Source organism: Anser cygnoides, chromosome 8, assembly GCF_040182565.1.
Source record: "Anser cygnoides isolate HZ-2024a breed goose chromosome 8, Taihu_goose_T2T_genome, whole genome shotgun sequence".
Taxonomy (NCBI): domain Eukaryota; kingdom Metazoa; phylum Chordata; class Aves; order Anseriformes; family Anatidae; genus Anser; species Anser cygnoides.
This window is the reverse complement of record NC_089880.1, coordinates 12,195,879-12,214,777: the sequence shown is the minus strand read 5'-3', so window position 1 is coordinate 12,214,777 and position 18,899 is coordinate 12,195,879. Positions and strand designations below refer to the sequence as shown.

General features: G+C 53.3%; 1 protein-coding gene across 3 annotated transcripts in view; it reads right to left on the bottom strand.

The window, feature by feature from the left end:
* Positions 1–500: 500 nt before the first annotated feature.
* Positions 501–18,899, bottom strand: part of ACBD6 (acyl-CoA binding domain containing 6) — an 80,563-nt gene continuing 62,164 nt past the window's right edge. For 2 of the 3 annotated variants that reach the window (XM_067001537.1, XM_048073377.2), the window contains 2 exons: positions 4,033–4,063; positions 501–1,019 (listed from right to left, as the gene is read on the bottom strand). In XM_067001537.1, the coding sequence (XP_066857638.1) occupies positions 865–1,019; positions 4,033–4,063 (186 nt within the window). In that variant the 3' untranslated portion in view covers positions 501–864. The other variant, XM_067001536.1, reaches the window with a different exon arrangement.

Genomic DNA, 18,899 nt, shown 5'->3' with positions numbered 1-18,899 from the left:
TAAACATCTCCAGGGCTGCGCGCTGAGCCCCCAGATGTGCTCCCTGAAAGCTGGGGCCTCGCCGCTACTGCTTTCCACCCCAGATTTAAGAGAGATTTTTATTGCCCGGTGCATCCACCAAGCCCAGGGTCCCTTTGTGGTGTCGGTGGGCAGAAGGGCTGACCTTCCCCGGTGAGGGCAGGGGGCCTGGAGCCCCCAGGCCAGAGGAGCAGCCCCATGCCGTGCCGTGACAGCGGGCTGTGTGTCTGCCTGCCCCGTGTATGACCGATGCATGCTGGTGGAGGCCAAGCCGGCACAGCAAACGCCATCAGTGTCAGCCAAAAAACCCAGCCTGTGGGTTTTATTCTACGTTGAAACCAGCGAAGAGGATGCATGAAGTGGCACAGGTCCGCATGGCCCTGCTGTATTTCAGCCCTCTTTTCCCCGGGATGGGGGCACCCATCCTGATGGCTTCCCAGGAGCCATGTCACTCCCTGCAAGGCAAACACACGGAGGCACCATCCCGACGCTGTGCTTGTTTTTATTTATAATACTTTGCTTGGACCCATGAGAAAAAAAAAATAAAAATAAACCGGGCCTCGCCCCAAAGGGAAGAGCCGAGCGGCCGGGCCACGCCAGGCGCCGCCTGGCCAGCGCAGGAGCAGCCTTGAACACAGTAAAACAACATCGGGGCCTTCTCCAGGCCTCTCTCCCCTCCCTCCCCCAGAACACTGATAAACGCCAGAGCATGCACAACCCTGATCCTGTCCTGCCCGCGGGAGGCCGGCCTTCGCGCCCGAAAGCCCAGACCCTGTGCTCTAAAACCTCCCCGGCCCGTCTCAGGGCAGGGGCCTCGCTGCAGGCCTCGATGTCCGTCCTCCCGCGCTAGGTCCCGCCGGCGGCGTGCTGCCGCAGGGCCGAGGTGATGGCCTTACAGTCCGTCACCTCCTCCGGCAGGCAGCCCTCCTGGTCCCGCAGCGTGGGGTCGGCTCCCGACTTCAGCAGCAGCTCCACGACGTCCAAAAACTCGCAGGCGGCGGCTGCAGGGAGAAAGGGAAGGGTTAGCTGGTGGGTCGTGGTGACAGGCCCGATCCGGCTCCGTGGTGGCGGCCCTGGGCCAGCGCGGTGGCTGGTGACTTCCCCTGGGTGTCCCAGGGGCAAGAATGGGGATGAGCCAACCACTGCTTGTGTTTGGACTTCATAGTGCGAGGGAAAGAGGAGACAGGGCCTGGAAACCTCCCTTGTCCTCATCCCAGCCCCGGCATCCCGCGGAGCCGCTGGCCTGTGGGGCATCACCCTGGGGACATCGGGTAAGGGCACAGATGTCACATTAAAAAAGGGGTGTTAAAAAAAGCAGGAAACCTCAGCGCTGAAGAACTGAGCCTGGCTAACACCAGCAAAAGTCCCAGTGGCTCCATCTCCCCTTCCCACGTGGATCCTAGTGAGGCCAACACTGTCCCGGCCCCATCTGCCCTACAAGACTGCGAAGGAGGCTTCCTGTCTGACTGGTGTCTCTTGGTTTTAACTATATTTCATATAATTAATTTCATATATATATATTATATTTTAATTTTAATTATGTAACTTTTACGACATAACTAACGCTTTTTTTGCCATTAAATTTAGTAATTAGAGTGTCTTCTGCATTACTCTGCAGTTTTTTTGTCCTGACCCAAAGGGACAAGCAGCAACGTTTAATTAAAATAAATTCAACCTACAATTGGAGCTCAGATGGAAAAATATAAAAAGGGGAAGGGACAGGGCTGATGACAAAGCAGGTGGCAGCAGGGACATGGGGGACCCGGACGGAGGGGCTGGGGAGGGAGCACCCGGGGGTGGCTGCGGAAAAGGAGCAGCCCAGGGATGCCAAGGCAGCGGCATCCACGGTGCCCGTCCTCCTCCTCCCGCTGGGACGGGGGCCGCGTGCCCTGGGGGGGGGGTGGATTTATCGCCCCCTGGGAACTCCTATTTGTCAAGGGCCGGAGCGGCAGCCCTGACACCAGCAAGGGTGAAGATGAATTTTCATTCAGCGCAGTTTGCCTTCCGACTCCATTAATCCTCAGGGTTCAGATGATGAATTTCTTTCTCTCTCTCTCTCCTTTTTTTTTTTTTTATTTATTTTCCCTCCAGCGTCCCCTCCCACTGCCCTGCCACGGCACAGACAGAGCCGAACAGATGGTGCTTTACAAGGAAGACAGAGCGCCTGTGAGGATAGAGAGCCTGCCCACCCCGCGGCCACGTGGCCGCGAGTGCTCGGAGAAGCCTTGATTTCCTCTGGGAGCGGCAGCGGCAATGATTTTAGTATTCCCTGTGGGTGGGTGGACGGATGGATGGATGGATGGATGGATGGATGGATGGATGGATGGATGGATGGATGGATGGATGGATGGAGGGATGGATGGATGGAGGGATGGAGGGACGGATGGACGGACGGACGGATGGATGGATGGATGGATGGATGGGTGGCAAAGACCAGGAGGCCATTCAGTGGGAGGCCACGCTCGCGCCCAGCCAGTCCCACGGGCAAGAGGAGCCTTGGGGAGGCAGCTGAGCGCTGGCCTCCGCTTAACCTCCGCTTAAACCCAGGGTCAGCGCCCTGACGGGCGGAAGGAGGCAGAATTTATAGCCCGGTGCATCTTGAGGTCCGACGCCGGCTGTAATCAGGAGAGCTGTCGCCACAAGGCCAGCTGTCAGGCTGTGCTTGCTCATAAAAAGGGATGGCTACACCCTAAAAGCAGCTGCTCGTGGGGCTTAACCCTTCCCAGAAAAGGCTCGAATAAAAGGGGAGGCCGCGTTCTGCCCGGCACCGGTCTTGCAGCTCTGGTGTCTGTGCAGCAATGCATGCCTCCGTTACAAAGCCCTTACAGAGCTGGCTGGCACCAACTTTTTGGCGAGCCCCAGTTTCAGGCCAGTAGCAGCTTGAATCAGAGTAATTGCCTCATTTAACAGAGGTTCAAGATTCAGGTTATTTGTGGCCAGATCTGCTACATAAGGGAACTAGGAAGGAAATCTCCTGCAGACCAGACCCATGGGCTTGAGACCCAGAGGCTTCCCCACAGGTGACTTACAGGGATAACACTTGAGGGAAGAGAAGATTGTCCTTTAACACTCACAACATTTCAAAAAAGAAACCTGGAAAACCCATTATTTAGACATCAGAGCTGGCCAGGTGGATCAGAGAAACTACTTCTGAAATAACGTTAATTAAATCAGTTAAGTTTTTGTTAAACACCCAGCCCCAAATTTGGAATGAGCTGGGCAGAGAACAAGGCACCAAACTGCTGCTCTCCAGACACCGCAGCACCAAGCAGCAGATTTTCTGCTTCGGTCAGAAGGATAAGAAGTTGAAAAATGAAGCATCCTACAGGAGAGATCACACAGGGAACACTCCCGCATTATTGTAATTGCAGTCTTGGTTCAAGGGCCCGGGAATCTGGTAGTCTAGCTCCAGATTCAAGTGTTGTGTCTCGGACCGATGGGCTACAAAGCAATTTTGCCATCCTGCTAATGTCCTTGTGGAGAGATCAGAAAGAGAGAAAGAGGCACAAACACTTCAGAATGACAAGTACGCTCTTAATTACACAGTGACAGCCGCTGAGAGGGAGTATAAAATAATAACTGGATATGTCTTAATTTTGGAAAAAATTATGATAGAGATTAAATCGATTTTTTTTTCTATTCCCTGTACGTCAGCACTGCATGTGTCACTTCAGTCTCTCTACTTTTCTCATTTAGGGATAGAACAATCTTTCAATTAAAAGAACTGCTACAAAATCTTGTATCTAACCAGCACGTAGTTGTAGGAGTGATGCAAGCTGTAACATCGCCCTGCTTGGTTTTGCAGCAGAGAATCTGTTGAGCTCTCAGCTGGCACCAAACCAGCCTGTAACCAGGACACTCGGAGGTTAGACCACATTCCTCGTGGACGTAGCCGCTGGTTAATCAAACCCATCTTCCCTACTGATGTTCCTGCTGAAATATGCTTTCTGTACATAGCTCCAGCTGCAAATCCATCCTGTTAAGAGGAGACAACCAAGGCGAGGGGCAGCTTACCATAATGGAGCGCAGTCTGGCCTTCACCATCCTGGAAGAGAGACAGAGACTTGATTTTAGAGGTGTAGGCAATGCTGTGTGGCTAGAAGTAAATGTTTAAAATAAAAAAAAGTTTAAAATAAATAAGGTGAATCACAGCAATATTTTAATTGACTAGATCAACAGTCCCAGACACCCAGCTACGTAGCGGCCAGGCTCTGACCCATCATCCATCATCAGTCCATGATGGGCAACCGACACCTAGCCACGCATAACAGCACGTGGGTCACGTCATGACACCAGTATAATTCAGTTCATAAAAATGAAGGATTTCGTTCCTGCAGCCTTACTTTGGGACCCTCACTAATGCTGAGGCTTTGGTGGCATCTACCACTGTAGATGCCCACCGAGAGCTGCTCTACAAGCACAGCCTCAGCCAGCTAGTCAAGAAACAGGTAACGCACCTGGGTGCCAGTACAGCTCAGCATAGTGGACACAACAAAAAAAAAAACAAAAACAAACTCGGACTGAAGACACCAGCCCATGGTGTGTCCTGCCCCATCTTCCCCGCATGCTGGACGCGTGTCCCATCCCCAGACCCAGCAGCACAAACCTGGCACCGCCCCGTGCCGCAGCCTCGTCCTGCCATGGGAGCAGGTGAAATAACAGAAGGGAGGAATTACTGTCCCCTTTGCTTTCACTGCCCCACCGGGATTAGCCTCTAAGTCAGCTCCTTGCCTCCTTAATGTATTTGCATCTGTTTATGGAGACTTAAGTTTTTAATTACCATCATCTTTGGGATTAAGGTGCAAATTCGACAGCCCACCATGGATGCTGGAGCCGGCAAAAGGAGAAAAAAGGACAGGAGAACAGGTAGAAATCACACAGAAAACTGCTGCTTGGAGATGTCTGGTTTCCAAGCTGGTTAATATCAATGACTTTAGCCATATCCAGCTGAGAAACTAGGGTCAACCCATGGTGTAGGGTGAGAGCTGCCATGCCTTGCCCTGGGACTCTGCACCAACATGGCACAGGAGCAGCAGAGACAGCAGACAGAGCAGGCATTTGCTGCCCAAGCATCTCTTTCACATCCTTTTGGGACAAAAGGTGGCGGGTGAGATTTTTCCTTCCCCATGCCACCATGCAACTAATGATGCTTGGTGGTGCCGTGGTGCAGGGACCCTATTTCTGCAGCTCCTACCCCGGCCCCTGCTGCAATGCCAAACTTTGGGAGGGGGCTATGCAAAGGGGGGGTCCACGGACCCCATCAATGGATGGCAGCTGTTAATTCCTCTGTGTTAATGAGGAATTGGACCTGGTGCAGAGCCACAGAGAGGTTCAGAGCAGCGCTGGGGACGGCACGGACCGGAGCTGGGCTGGAGGAGGAGGAGAGGCGGCAGCAGCACGGGTGAATTATCGGAGAGGCAGGCTTTAAAATATGCAGGGTGTGCACGGGCTGGGGGATGGGAGGCGAGCTCCGCTCTGCATCACCGCTCTCAAAATTTCAGCCAGCAACAGCGACAAAAAAAAACCCGCAGGTGGATCGAATCGGAGAGGCACAACGGGACCCGGGCACCCTGGCACAAATCCCTGCCTGGAGGAAAGCTGCGCCTCAAAGCTCCTTGCAAAATGCCGAGGGCTGGTCCAGAAATGCTCCAGACATTTGTTCCTCTTCCAAAGGCCTGCGCTGAACGCTGCTGCTTCAGCAGAGCCGCCGTCGGGCTGCCTGACCGGCCGTTTTGCTGGGCTCCCGGGCAGGTCCTGGCACACAAAATGCGTCTCTTCAATCCCATTGCTGCTTTTAAAAAGAGCTATTAATCCCATGTTATGCAAACACTGTTTACACTTTATTTACACCGTGTTTTTTTCCCTTCTGAGCCTGACCGCTGGCCAAATGCCATTTGTTCCACTTCTCCAACGCAATGCTGTTCGCTTCTCTTTCCTCCGTGACAATTTTTAATCCAGGGAAATGGAAAAAGCTCCGGCATGGTCCCTTGCTTAAGGCCTTAAAATGCCCTCCGGAGGCTGCTGACGGCAGCCCCTCGTTGGTTTGGGTTTCTGGAGACGCGCGGTTCATCGAGCCCCCTGTGTGCTGCGGCTGGGCACCAGGCATGGCCGCGCTCATCCTTCAGGGTGCTGTGCCCACACCTGGGCACTAATCGGACGGGCCATGAAAGTAAGTGTTGCGGCTCTTGCTGGGGACATTTCAGTAGATGAATGCCACCTACCAGGCTCTGGAACTGTTTGTGTCAAATCGCGATGCGCAGAACTGCTCTCAAGGTGAATTCTACCTGGTCTTGGTGCAAAGGACACCTCCCAAATTGAGGCTGGAGCTGTTAATTTTTCTCCATTGAAACCGATGGGGATATTTCTTTGTTTGGTTTTTATAAAGCACCAAGCCAGAGGGGGTGTTTGTCGTGATTGTTTACTTCTTCTCGCTCCGATTTAGCTTTTGGGTTGGGGAAATGTAAATCACACGGCGCTGCAACTGCAGCAGAACCCAGAGCCCATTGATACCCACTGAAACCAATCATCTGATAGATCTGTAACATAAAAACCTGAATGCTTCCATCGGTCATTTCCAAAGTGCAAGTATGGGAAGTTCGGTAATCGCAGTGCTGGCACCCTTCGTTTCTGCATTAAGGCACAGTAAAAGTTGGAAATGTGTTCTTATTCCAGCGGGCACTTCTGCAGTGCTACATGAGCACAAAGAGCTGGTGCTGTCCCGTCGCTGCACTGTCTCTGTGAGGTGAAACACAAAAGCCCCTGCAAGTAAACACAGCTGTAATATTTAGTGTTTCTGTGAAGCTTTGCTTGAAGTAGCCACAGCACTGACAGACGCCTGCCCCTCAGCCCCTTTAGCAGCACCCTTCTCTATATAAAAAGGAGGCGCTTGTTGGAACAGCACGGATCTAAACAGACAGAAAAAAAAGAAAAGAAGAGAAAGGCAGGAAGGACAATTCCGCATTCAAATGCTCGAGCCCCGCAGGCCGACACACAGCGGATCGATTCCGAGCTCTCCTCTCGCTTCCCGATGCCGAGTGTCCGCCGCGGCAGGACGGCGGCGGGGCTGCGTGCCCCCAGCAAAACTCAGCTGTAACCCCAAAAAAAGCAAGTGGCTGGTCCAGCAAAGCCTCACAACAGCACAGCACACTTCTGGCTAGCTTCAAAATATTAAAATTAGCCGCATCGCTGCTGGATATGGGTGGGGATTTCCTTGCCAGGAGCAAGCGCTGCAGCTGGTGGCAGAGCCTGCAGCCACCACCGGTCTCAGGGAGGCAAACCTCCTCCGGGCACAGATCACCTGCCAGGACAGACAGACAGACAGGTGTCCAAGGCCGCTGCCGAGGCTGCAAAGAGGCCCAAGAGGTGTGAGGAGGCTGGTAAAACACCCGGGCACTGAACGTGCTCCGGAGCATGAAGGACGGGCTCCTGCAGAGAACATCTTGAGCCAGGTTTGAGCCTGCAATGCTGCTGGTCTGGGTGTGTGGCCCCGTGACAGTGCACTCGTGTTTCAGCCAACAACTTATCCTTCTGATATGAAGACAGAGCATGCAAATAAAAGAATATTGCTTGTCTTGCAACAATTTCCTCTTCGGGAGCCGTTGCATTATACCCCATAACAGCAGCTGGCAAGCCAAGAACTTCAAAAGTAACAAATGTCCGTGTTTACCCAAACCATCGCCACAAAGATGCTGCAAAACTACCGGTGCCTCCTACGTGCAAGGTCTGTGACAGATGTCGCTCTGTGGAAATCCCGCTAGCAGTGGGTAACTTATAGGATAACGGGATTGCGCGGCGCTCCTGAGAAATTTGAGCGAGAGAAATGAGAGAAGACGGAGCGAGCGCAGATGGACCGACTGTCTTATCCCTTAAGTGGTACTATGGCCACTGCACGCCAATTTGGTCTTATAAGGGAGAGGATTACACCGGTGCTTCCATCCCCGACTCGTTCCTTGGGGATTTCTGTTCCCTGGTGTACCTGACACGGGGTTTTTGGAAGTCCTGATGGGGAGGCGGCATCATGGCGATGTCTGCGCCGAGCCCTGCAGCTGCGTACACCGCCAAACACAGCTCCCACTGCCATGTGCTGATGTGCCACTGGCTGACTGCACTGTTTTCATACATACAGACATTTTAAAAATAGTGTTATATATACAGGGATCTTCCACACCCACCCTGTCTCTTCTCCCAGCTGCCTACAGAAACCTCTGCCCATGGGAGGGAGGCACGGACACCGCCTGGGGGACACCCCCTACACCTGCACCTTTCATTTAGGAGGGAAAACAAAGCCAGGCGTGGCTCCACATTGGGTTTTTCTTCTGCACAGAGGAGCAATAAATCCACACCAGTGTGCAGACAGGGCAGCCGGTCCCTTCTCTTGCAGGTGAGCACTTTGGTTAGGAGATGCCGAACGCGTGCCTCTGCTTACCCGAGAGCTCTGGTCCGCGACGATGAAGCCGGGGCTGGGCAGACGACAGCAGAAAACACAAATAGGGAGCCTCTCCTTCTGACGGATAGCACATGAACTTTTTTAAGGTATTCTTTTCCTCCCGTCACCTTTTTTTTCTGTTCATTTGTGGGATGTTAGCGGGTGCGTGCTCATCCCTGTACACAGGCTCCAAACGTTGGCAGGGATCGCAGCAGATAAGAGCGATGAGGTGATAAGAGTGTTTAACAGCGCGGGGCCTGGGCAGCATGGATGGGCCAGCGAAGATAAATATTTACACTACGTCGTTAGAAGGTGAGTGAATAAAAAGGGCTGGGATAATACAGACTCTGAACTACTGCTTAGGAGCTGTGAATATAAATCTCCACAGCCGCACGACACAGACTCACTCAAGCCAGGGAGATGAAAAATCGCAAGAAAATACTTCCCTCCACTTTTAAAAACGGTTTTATTTCTCATTTATTTCCACTTTAGACTTCAACTTCCCAACAATTTACTTTAACCTCATCATCTTCTTTTTCTCTCTCAAATTTTATCCCCAGGATGACTGCGGGTGAGACTACAGCCAAAAGCGCACCAGAATTTATATGCTAATGCCCACCAGTATGCGAAACCAAGCAACGTGGGCTGGTACAAGCTGCCCGAACCCACCAGGTAACTCAGTGGATGGCCCAACACAGCCTTTATTTTCATTTTTATGCTTATTTTGCACAGAGCAGCCTGGGTTTGGACACGGAGCATTAACACCTGCAGAATGAACACCTGTCCAGTTGAGGCAGTTGCTGCGTGTGCGAATGCTGGCATACGAAAGCAGTGGTGTAGTTTGGAATTGGATGCCTGAACCCTACAGCAACAACAGCGACCGCCCAAGTGTAGGAACAATGCCACCTAGCAGCTTCGTGCGAGCACGTCCAGCATCCCAAACAGCTCTCACCCTACGAAAATGAAGCAGACCTTGCTGTGTTCTTCCACTTCTCGGCTTTTGAAGCCGAAACCCACTTGTGGCTGCTTCACCTGCTGTTTTAGAGTGAGTGTCCCATGCACGGATGGTTACTGGTCTGGTGTTTGGGAAGCACTGGCAATGTCACTGCTGTTCAGGGCAGGCTGCTGTGCAGCATCATGATGCGCGCCCCCGGGACTGGTTGGAAAGGTCCCAAGGACTGAGGACATAGGGCAACTTCAATCAGAAGCAAAACCCAAATCCACGCACTAGCCACGCACAGCTGTTATTTGGGGTCTGCAACAACCCAAGCTAACCCATGCGGGGCTTGGATATCTCGTAATGAGATCCCCAATTAAATCTTGCAGGCAGGTAGGGCTGGCAGGTGCCCCTTGCTCCTGGTGCTGAGCTGTCCTTCTCCAGGAGCACTTTCTCCTGGCCCTTCCTCCCCTTTCAAGGCAGATACCCGCCAGGCTGGAAGGTGCTAGACAGATCTTTATCATCACCTCTTGGGCCCTTCTCCAGAGCCTATCACCAGGCTATCATTGGGGCTATCTCCTAAGTGCCTCCTGGATAAATTAGATCTGCATAGAGAAGCAATTATTACATTTCTAATGGCACGGACCCTTACAGCACAATCTGCTACTGAAAGGCAAAGAAAATTGCATTAGCTTTTGTTTGATTCACCGTTATGATCGAGGGAAGAGGGATGCAGCAGCCCTTTAAAGCCGAGCTCGGGAGCTGGGGATCCTTCTGTCTGGGGAGCTCCCTACCCGTACCCGTGGCTAGAGGATACACTCCTGGTACATTTAGGTGCTCTGATATGAAGGCAATCAAACCTACTGCTAAAGGCAGATCTAAGAAAGCTCAGAGAGCATCTGATGCCCAGGAACTCGCCCCCCCTGGAAGCCTGCATCCGCTACTGCCCCCAAACCCCGCTGGCCCAGGAGTTCAGAGGGCCAGGGTTACGCTAATCCCTCACTGCCCTAGTTTCCGACTAGTGGTGCACCTCAATTTCCACGTGCAGTTTCAATGGGCTTTACCACATCCCCTGCCATCAGCACCCAGTGCTCGCACCTCGGTATCCCCCCGCAGCGTGGCTGTTTCATCGCAGAACAACCGGATTGCTGCGCCTCGCGCACTGCTGCGACTGCCTGGGCTGCCGGCCCGGGGCGCCTTTCTGCCCCGATTTGTGCACCCGAGCACCACCAGGGGGTTGTGTTTGTAGTGCCCCAAGGAATACTTGGTACTCTCAGTTACTTCCAGCATCAGGCACCTTCCCGGTCATCGCAGAGGTGTGTTAGTGTAACACAAAACCTGGAAAATTTGGGCTTTGTTGTCCCACTGCAAGGACGGGGATGCGAACCTTGCAAGGAGCCGTGCCTCGAGCTGCAACAGGCAGCGCAGCGCTGCAGCTGAGCCAGCCGTACAAAACCACCTATATATGAGCACGGGCTGCAAACAGGACAGCCGAAAGCTGCTCCCTCTCTCTCCTTTGTAGCCCTATATTACACGATGCTCAAATATCTCTTCTCCCGGCGCTTCCCTGCCCCCCCCGTATAAAAGTTTGTCGCTCCCCATTCTGCTCTTGTGCTGCTTTATCACTTTAGCAGATACCTGGTTATTTAAGGGGCAGAATAAATGGGCTGAGACAGCTTTCCCATCCCCAACTCACTAGGGAACGCTTGGAAATTCCACCTGACACCGGGACCGCGCTCTGCTCTTAAACAATCTCCCGTCTGATCCGATTGTTCCCCAGTGGGGAGGCAGGCTGCGGCTCGCTCAAGAGTCATTGATTGGATTAACAGCCTAATTCCCAACAGATGAATAGAATACTGATGTCTTGTCAGCCCACATCATAGAAGGAAAACACAATCTGCTTCTACAGCCCCGAAATTTAACCCTTTGCTTCCTCCCCCCACCCTGCCGCAGGGCATGGGGCTGAGCGCAAGGGTCCGGTGCTTCCAGCTGAAGCCCCTGCCCGTGCGAATCCCAAAATCCCAAAAGATAAATTAACCTTTGGGGCAGCTTGAAGGAAAACTGAAGGTTTCCTGAGCTTGCCACTTGGCTGCTCCTGGCAGGCAGCGGGGCAGCGCAGGGAGCTGGGCGCATCTCCCCTCCTAATGGGGACGTTAATGTTTTCTTAGCTCATGGAAAGGCCGTGATAAGAAATTAATTGCTATTGGTCAAATGTGCACTACCGGAGCAGTAGGACCGCGTGCATGTTAAAGAGTTCTCCCAGAAAAAAAAGATTATTTATGGGCTCCTTGGCTCTATCGGCATTTATTTCCTTGCTTGAGGCGCAAGGATAAACAAAATCATCTGATTTTAGGAAATGTCCTCAAAGTGACCTATTTTTTTTCTCAGATCACCGGGGTCCGTAATGCTCTGGGGTCTGTTTCTTTCTAACAGCCACCTTTTATGTCTGTATTTACGAAACAAACAGACACATTTAAATACCGTCGTATTTCAGCAGCAATCCTAGCACACACAGAAATAGGGCTATCGCCCTCGAGCCAGGACTGTGACCCGTATTAAGGGTTCTGCAGCATCTCTGACCCAGCGTCCCCAGGGGGGAACGGCTTACCAGCACCGTCAGGTGTCCTGCCCCTCCTGCAGGGACTGGTGTGCCTCACCCGAGGTTAGCTGGGTTGCTCTGTGAGATGGAAATATTTGGATTTTACAGCTCACGTGCAGAGTGGAAACCTTCCCTCCATCACTCCTTAACTCTAAAAAAAACTAATAAGCCCAGCACTAACAGGGCAAATAGGAGAGAAAGCATCAAAGGGTGGAGGCGCACGCCCTTTGGTTTTCTCCTTTGAGCGCTACCTCAGCGATTTTCCAGGCTTTGTCATTTGACAACACCAATGTAAAAGACCAAAGGAACAAAGCAGGACTCCCTTTCCTTCCCTCTCCTGCTTGCCAGTGCAGCGACCCTACGTCCATAGGCAGCAGCGTGCATTAAGGGCAGGGCTGCCCTAAGCGAAACAATTACTGAGGGCTCACAAACAGCTCAATTAATGCAGCATTATTTTAACATCACCCTCATTATTAGCTCCTTTTACAATCGGAAGGCAGAGTGTTTCAGTTTCATCTGAGACGTCGATTGTTCCACCGAGGCAGTAAATAAATAAATAAGCGGAATGCCCCCAGCCCAGCCCTGTCCTGTAATAGGGCCGCGCTGTGTATTCCCGAATCCAGGTTACGGATGGGGACTGGGCAGTTGTGCCCTGGAACCAGCAGACTGCAGGTTTTATAAATACATACAGAAATAATTAAAATCTAAGGGGTTTAGAAGGGTTAATCTCCTTTAAATAATCTCCGCCACAAAGCCTGTAAAGTCACCGCTGGCGCCGTGCCCGCGTGGGACCGGCTGTCGGCTATCGGGGCAGCACGTGTGGCCGGGAGCGGGGAGCTTAGCGGGCAGCAGGCACCGTCCTGAGCACGGCTCCCCCGTCCTGCAGCAAGGCTGGTGATGCCGTGAGGGGTCCAGCACCGAGCTGCGAGTCACCCAGCACCAGCTCTGCCCCGGGAGAGAGAAGGATGCTCCACGGGGCTGCCGAAATTAGCGGGGTGGGCGCGAGCTGAGGGCGTTACTGCTGCTGCTCCGTTCACCTGAGCTCCTCCCGACTTCGAGGCTTGTGTTTAAAAGAGTTCAGAGGGGCTCGGGACTTTGTGAATCGCTGCTTTTCCTGGGAAGGACTGAACCCACAGCCAGGGAGGTATTGCACCTTTAACTGGCAACTTTAATGGCACGGGAGCTGCCACCCTGCAGCTCTCGATGTCCTCTCTGTTTAAAGTGCCATTTTCAAAGCCAACAGCTGAGTGGCCATTAGATACGGAAATCAAAGAGAAAGCACAGAAGCCCTCCCTGCGTGGGCCAGAGCAGCACCAAACACAGGAGTCTGCTCAGCGCAGGTGTCTGCGCGGATACCTCGAGTCTGCCCAGCTCAGGCAAAGGCAGGGTGAGAATGACAGGGTGAAGCTGAGACACCGCAGGCGTGCAGGAGTGCGAGAGCAGCTGTGGGGCTGGAAGGCAGGTTTCAGCCTCCTGAACAAGTCCCCACGGCCGCAGGCACGGCTGCAACTGCATTGCACAGGAGGAGCTGCAGAACGCATCCCTGCATCCCTGCGCCGCAGCCAGGAGCAGTGCTGGCAAGCACGGGGAGATGTGTACCAGAAGGACCAGAGGTGCTGTTTGTGGCCTAAGGGATGTCCCAGTTCCTTTTCTTTTTTTTTTTTTGCTTTTAAACTGGTGAGGATAAAGAATCTGGAGACTCTGTTTTGGTCTCATAAACCTTCTTCAGCTTGGTGTGCAAAATTAAAACTTTCCGCGTTCGGATGGTCTGAACCACGGTTTTGGTGTTGTAAAACCCCACTAAATGAGCTCTGGATTTTACTAAATTATGCCCCGGGGAAGGCTGGGGTAAATGGGCAGCCGAATTACATTGGCCCCCAGCCCCCAGCCCAACAGGCATTTTTTTTCTGCTCCTTTAGAGCAAACGTGGTACCAGGGACCCGGCCCAGACACCCCAAAGCACCTCAGGACAGCGCCGTGCCCCGCAGCCTCCAGACAAGCCCTTCCTCCCGAGCACGCCTGCTCCTTAAGCCCGACGGCTGCTCTCTGTGGCTAATCTGGAATTAGAGAGGGCGTTCGCGCACTCGCAGCCGTCTGCCAGAGGGGGAAGGCATCAGAGCCTGGATCCTGCCCCAAGTGGACCACTGCCAGGGAGAAGCTGCGGCCTGAGTCGATGTAAGAGGCTCCTGCCTCTTCACCTCCAAGGGCTGTGACATCTAAAGGCCTTTTCCCAGCCTCTGTGAGTTGCGTCAGTTGCTAATTTACCTTTTTTTTTCTTTTTTTTATAAGGCCCTTTGTGCACGAAGCTGCTCTTTCGTTTTACCATCCACCACCCAGCACAGCTCCGCGCTGTACTCTGAAAACTCCCCTCCCGGTTTACGATCTTTGGGACCATTTCCTGATGGAAGAGAAGAGAAATAGCGAGGATAAAGGTTTATTAGTGCTGCTCATCCGCAGACAGTCGGCTTTCCAACCAGCTTTTAATCGAGTGCCAATACGGAAGGAAAAAAAAAGATAGGAAAAACATCTGGGGAAAAGTGCCTCGGGTCATCACACTGTCAGTAACCGGGATTTCTCGGAGGAACCACAGTGCCATTAAAATATAGCCAGACTAAATATGTGCAGTTTGGTTTGTCATCACTTATTTAGTGAGATGCAGAATTGCTCTTCGCTTTAAAGGGCTCTTTCAGAGTGTGATAGCGGCGTTCCTAATGAAATTCAGCAGGACCAGGAGGCACGCAGGGAAAACCGCGGCCGGCTTTCTGACAGACAGATTTATGGCCGGGGATGCCCCGCTTTTTGAAGGCGATACCCCAGCCGTGGCAGGGATAACAGGCTCGCCGCTCACGGGGCGTGTGAGCACAGCAGGAGGTCGAGGTCCCCCAGCGCCGCCCGGCCCGAGCCGAAGGGCTGAGCTGGGCGGCCCCGTCCCGTTTGCTGCTGAAATAGCCCCAGGAGCCCGCTGGGACCCCGACATCTGTCCCAGTGTGCAGAGCTGGGACCAGCCCAGTGCAGGGGGTGGGCTGCTGGGGAGCAGATGGCACCCACCCGCGGTGGCCACCGAGCCGGGGCAGAGCTGAAGCGGTGACCCCGAGGTGAAAGGCTCCGTGTCACCCGCTATCCCTCCCCAGAGCCCCCTCCCACCTAAGTGCTGACACACCAATCTTTCTGAGCTGCAAACATAGCGTTCCACAGGGGCACCTTTATTTATTTTGAGCCAAAACACCGCTGAAAAACGCAAAGGGCCCGCTTAGATTTCATTCTTTCATCAGAAACGTTACCGGTTAACGTCATTTTTTTTTTCCCCTCCCGAGAGCACAAGCACCAAATTCAAGGAGCGTGTCACCGCGCATCAGTCCCCGAGCACGGCCCCCGCAGAGCGGTGCGGATGGCTGCGGTAAGTAATGGAGTGGTGGCCGTGCCCCCTCCTGCGCAGCTTTCCCCACCCGCGGTGCCGCTGCCCTCCTAAACGGGTTAAGGGCAGAGGAGTGGATCGAGGAGTGCCGACCGCGTGCCCTGGTCAATCGCGTCGGGTAGGAGCGATACCTCCGCATCAGGACACTTTTCAAAGCCATCAGGCAGAGGGGTCAGTCTGTCGTGTGTGTTTTTTTAAAAAACTGCACGAGCTAATGCTTTAAGAGTGTCTTGATGGAATCAGGGAAATTGGATTGTCCCCCCATTTGCTGGCCTAAAACAAGCCTTTTTTTATTTATCCCATTAGAGGAACACAAGAGAAACCTTTTAAATGTCACTAAAATTTCCCCTGCATTGCAAAACCCAGTCGAAAGGGTTTTAATTTTCCCCAAGACCTCTTAAGTAATGCAGTGTGTCAAGGTTTAATACATCGCGTGCAGGCGATTGTCTGCAGCCCGCGCTGCTTCCCCAGGGCGATTCTGTGGGGTCGGCCCTGTTCGCTGGACCCAGCCCCTGGCTGGGCTGAGCTCCTCAACCCGCAACGGTTTAGGTCAGTTCTGGCGATGAAGGTGTGACGAAGAGCCCAGACCTCCCCCCGGGTCGGTGTGGGGTTCCCAAAAATGCAGCAGTGCCGGTCTCTCCCCGGTAATTTCCATCTGGGAGTTTGGGCGCTCTTGGTTTTGTGAGCGCCTGTAATTTATGGGCTTCACTTATTTATTTATGAGGACTAAAGAGACTTGGCAAGAGGCACTTATGCACGCTGACACAAGGCTCCAAATTCCCCTGGAGCATTTAATATGACAGACATCAGCTTAATACGAGGGATGGAGCCCAGAACTGACAACCGGAGGCACACAAAGCGCTTGCCTCTGCGGTGCGAGAGAAACGCCGAGCGGGGCTGGAGGAGGCTCTGGCAGTCCTGGAGCCTGGCACTGGGACCAGTGCCACTTGTGCTGCTCCCAGGGGACCACAGCCACCTCTGTCCAGAAAAATCGTGGGTACTGCTGCTGAAATGTGATGTGGTTTGCGTGGCTTTGGGACCAGCCCGCAGTGTCCTAGCAAGGCTGCATCTGTGGGATGAAGGAACCCACGTCGAAGCACCGGAGCCGAGACTTCAAGCAGCCTCTGGGCTACAGGGGACCGAGGGACCAGCAGCTGTCATTTGGGGTTGCTGGCTGCATGATTCCTTCCTGCCCCCAGTTTTGGAGGCAGAGGAGGAACTGGAGGGCGATGGGCGTCCTGCTGGGGCCATGTCAGCCTCACCCTCCGGTCCCCAAACTCGTGCATACACACCGGGAGCGGGCAGGGCCGGGGGGAGCGAGGAAGAGGAGGCAGCCCCTTGACAAGTAACAATAACACACCCCTGAGACTGAGACCCTGCCACCTGATCTTCCCTTTAGGGCTGCATCATCTGCTTTACTCTGTCAAAATTCTGCACGAAAATCGGAAAAAGGATGGGGGGGGGGGGAGATCCGAAGGGCTGCTTACCGGAGCAAGGGCTGCGCTAAAAGGATCAGGAGGTGCTGGGCCGAGGGGGTGGGGGGAAATGGGATAAAGCAGTGGGTCTAATCAAATCAGCTGAAAAAGCTGCAGCCTCCCCGGGTTAACCTTGCCAATCAGCGCGGGAGCGGGAGCATGTCTGCGCACATTAACGCGGGAGCGCGTCCTTGAACCCGCCGCCGGCTCCTTCGTCCCCCGTTGGGGCTGCGTGCCCAGCACCCTCCTCAGCACCCTCTTCCCCACGGTTAGAGGTGAGCTGGCGGGGTTAAGCCGGCAAGAGTTGGTTTAAAAACCCCGCAAGGAGACAAAAGGAGAAAGCCTCCCGCTGACGGCCGCTGCTGTGTGGAGCCCGGCAGCTGGGAGATGCATTACTAACCTCTGCTAATGACGGAGGGCACAGAAGTCACTTTAAAATAAATATTCACTAGGAATTACACGGGTAAGCTAAAGGGATTATCCTGCTGCCTTAACAGGTCCATAAACTAAACGAAGTGGTCTGAAAGGAGTGTTTGCGTTCATTTTGACCCAAACCAACCCCCCCGCTAACGGCTGCAGAAAGCCAGATTTTGGAAACCGTGTGCCTGCTTTGGGTCTGCATTTTTCTGAATTCCCCCAGATTCTCGGTTTTCTGAAAGAAAACCAGGACTGAGCTGCTGGGAGCCACGAGCCTGCGAGGGAAAGGCTCTGCCATGACCGGTGGCTGAGCCCCAACAGCTCCATGCCTCAGTTTCCCCACCTGTAAAATGGATCAATGCCCCCCATGTGTTCAGTGTTTGATCTGTGGGTGTTTCCAGCTGCCAGGTGTGGGGAAAAGGGCCCTCTGCGATCCCACAGCACATTTGTCCAGGCATTTCCAGGGCTGTACATTGCCAGCAGGCCTCCAAACGTGCCACGTGCCTTCCAGCTGGGGCACACATCCCCGTGCCTGAAGCTACAGGAGGGGAATTAGCGTGGGGCACGGCCGCGTGTCTGCCCGCGGCTCCCCGGCGAGGACTGGAGCGGGTCAGGAGAGCAGGGCTCGAGGCATATGCCTTGACAGCAGGGGCCGAATTAGGAGCTGGGAGGAGCTGGTGTGCAGCAGCCTGTTGCTCCTGAGACACCCGCATGGTCTGGGGGTGGCAACGGCTATTGTAAAACCTGCAGCTTCACATGCCTGAATTATACCTAATTGCAAAACATCGTTTCAGAACCAACAAGGAAATTAGTGCTGCAGAGGAACGATCAGAAGTGCACAGGTGAGGGTAACGGGATGCCCTGGGCTCCGCAGGCACAACACAAAAGGCGCATCTCCAGCCCGGATGCGATGTGCTGGATGTGTGCCCACCCCACAGACATCTGTACGTCTTTAGTCTGGAACCCTGTGCCTGTATACCTGAATCAGCCAGTACACGTACTTCTAAAGGCAGCTATTTCTCTAAAACACTCTGAATTAATCTTCTAAGAACACCACAGGACTATGGGAAGGGAAGGAACAAACTCCTTTTAAATCCCACTGCTCCTGCACAGCCACAAGCAGGAAGCTAGGGCCCTCCCGGAGCAAGTTAGGAAGGCGAGAGACGATCAGGCTGTTAAAGTACAAGAAACCTGCTACAGCAAGGGTCCTGAGCAAACCCAGCCCCCAGAGCCCTCTGGGGGCTCCTGCATAACTTGGGGAACAGGAGAACCAAGCACAGTGGGAAGCTGGCAGAGAAAACAAGGTCCAGAAAGAAATAAATCACTATTTTAAAAACTTGGGAAGAAGAAAAAGGTTTGCAACCTTCATGTTATTTAAAGACTTCTTCAAGATGCTCATAAGCTTTTTTGTTTATTTTTTAGATTAGAAACAGCCATGGAAGTCTAACTCGGTAAAGCCTAATTGCACACAAGAAGTTATTACTCCAATTCTTTGGAAGCCTTGGCAATGGCAGTGGAAGTGCTGCCTGCCACCCACTGAAGGCAGCGAGGGCAGAGTGCTTTAACAAGTTCATTTTAGACTCAAATGCCAGGCAAATATTAACAGCAAATAA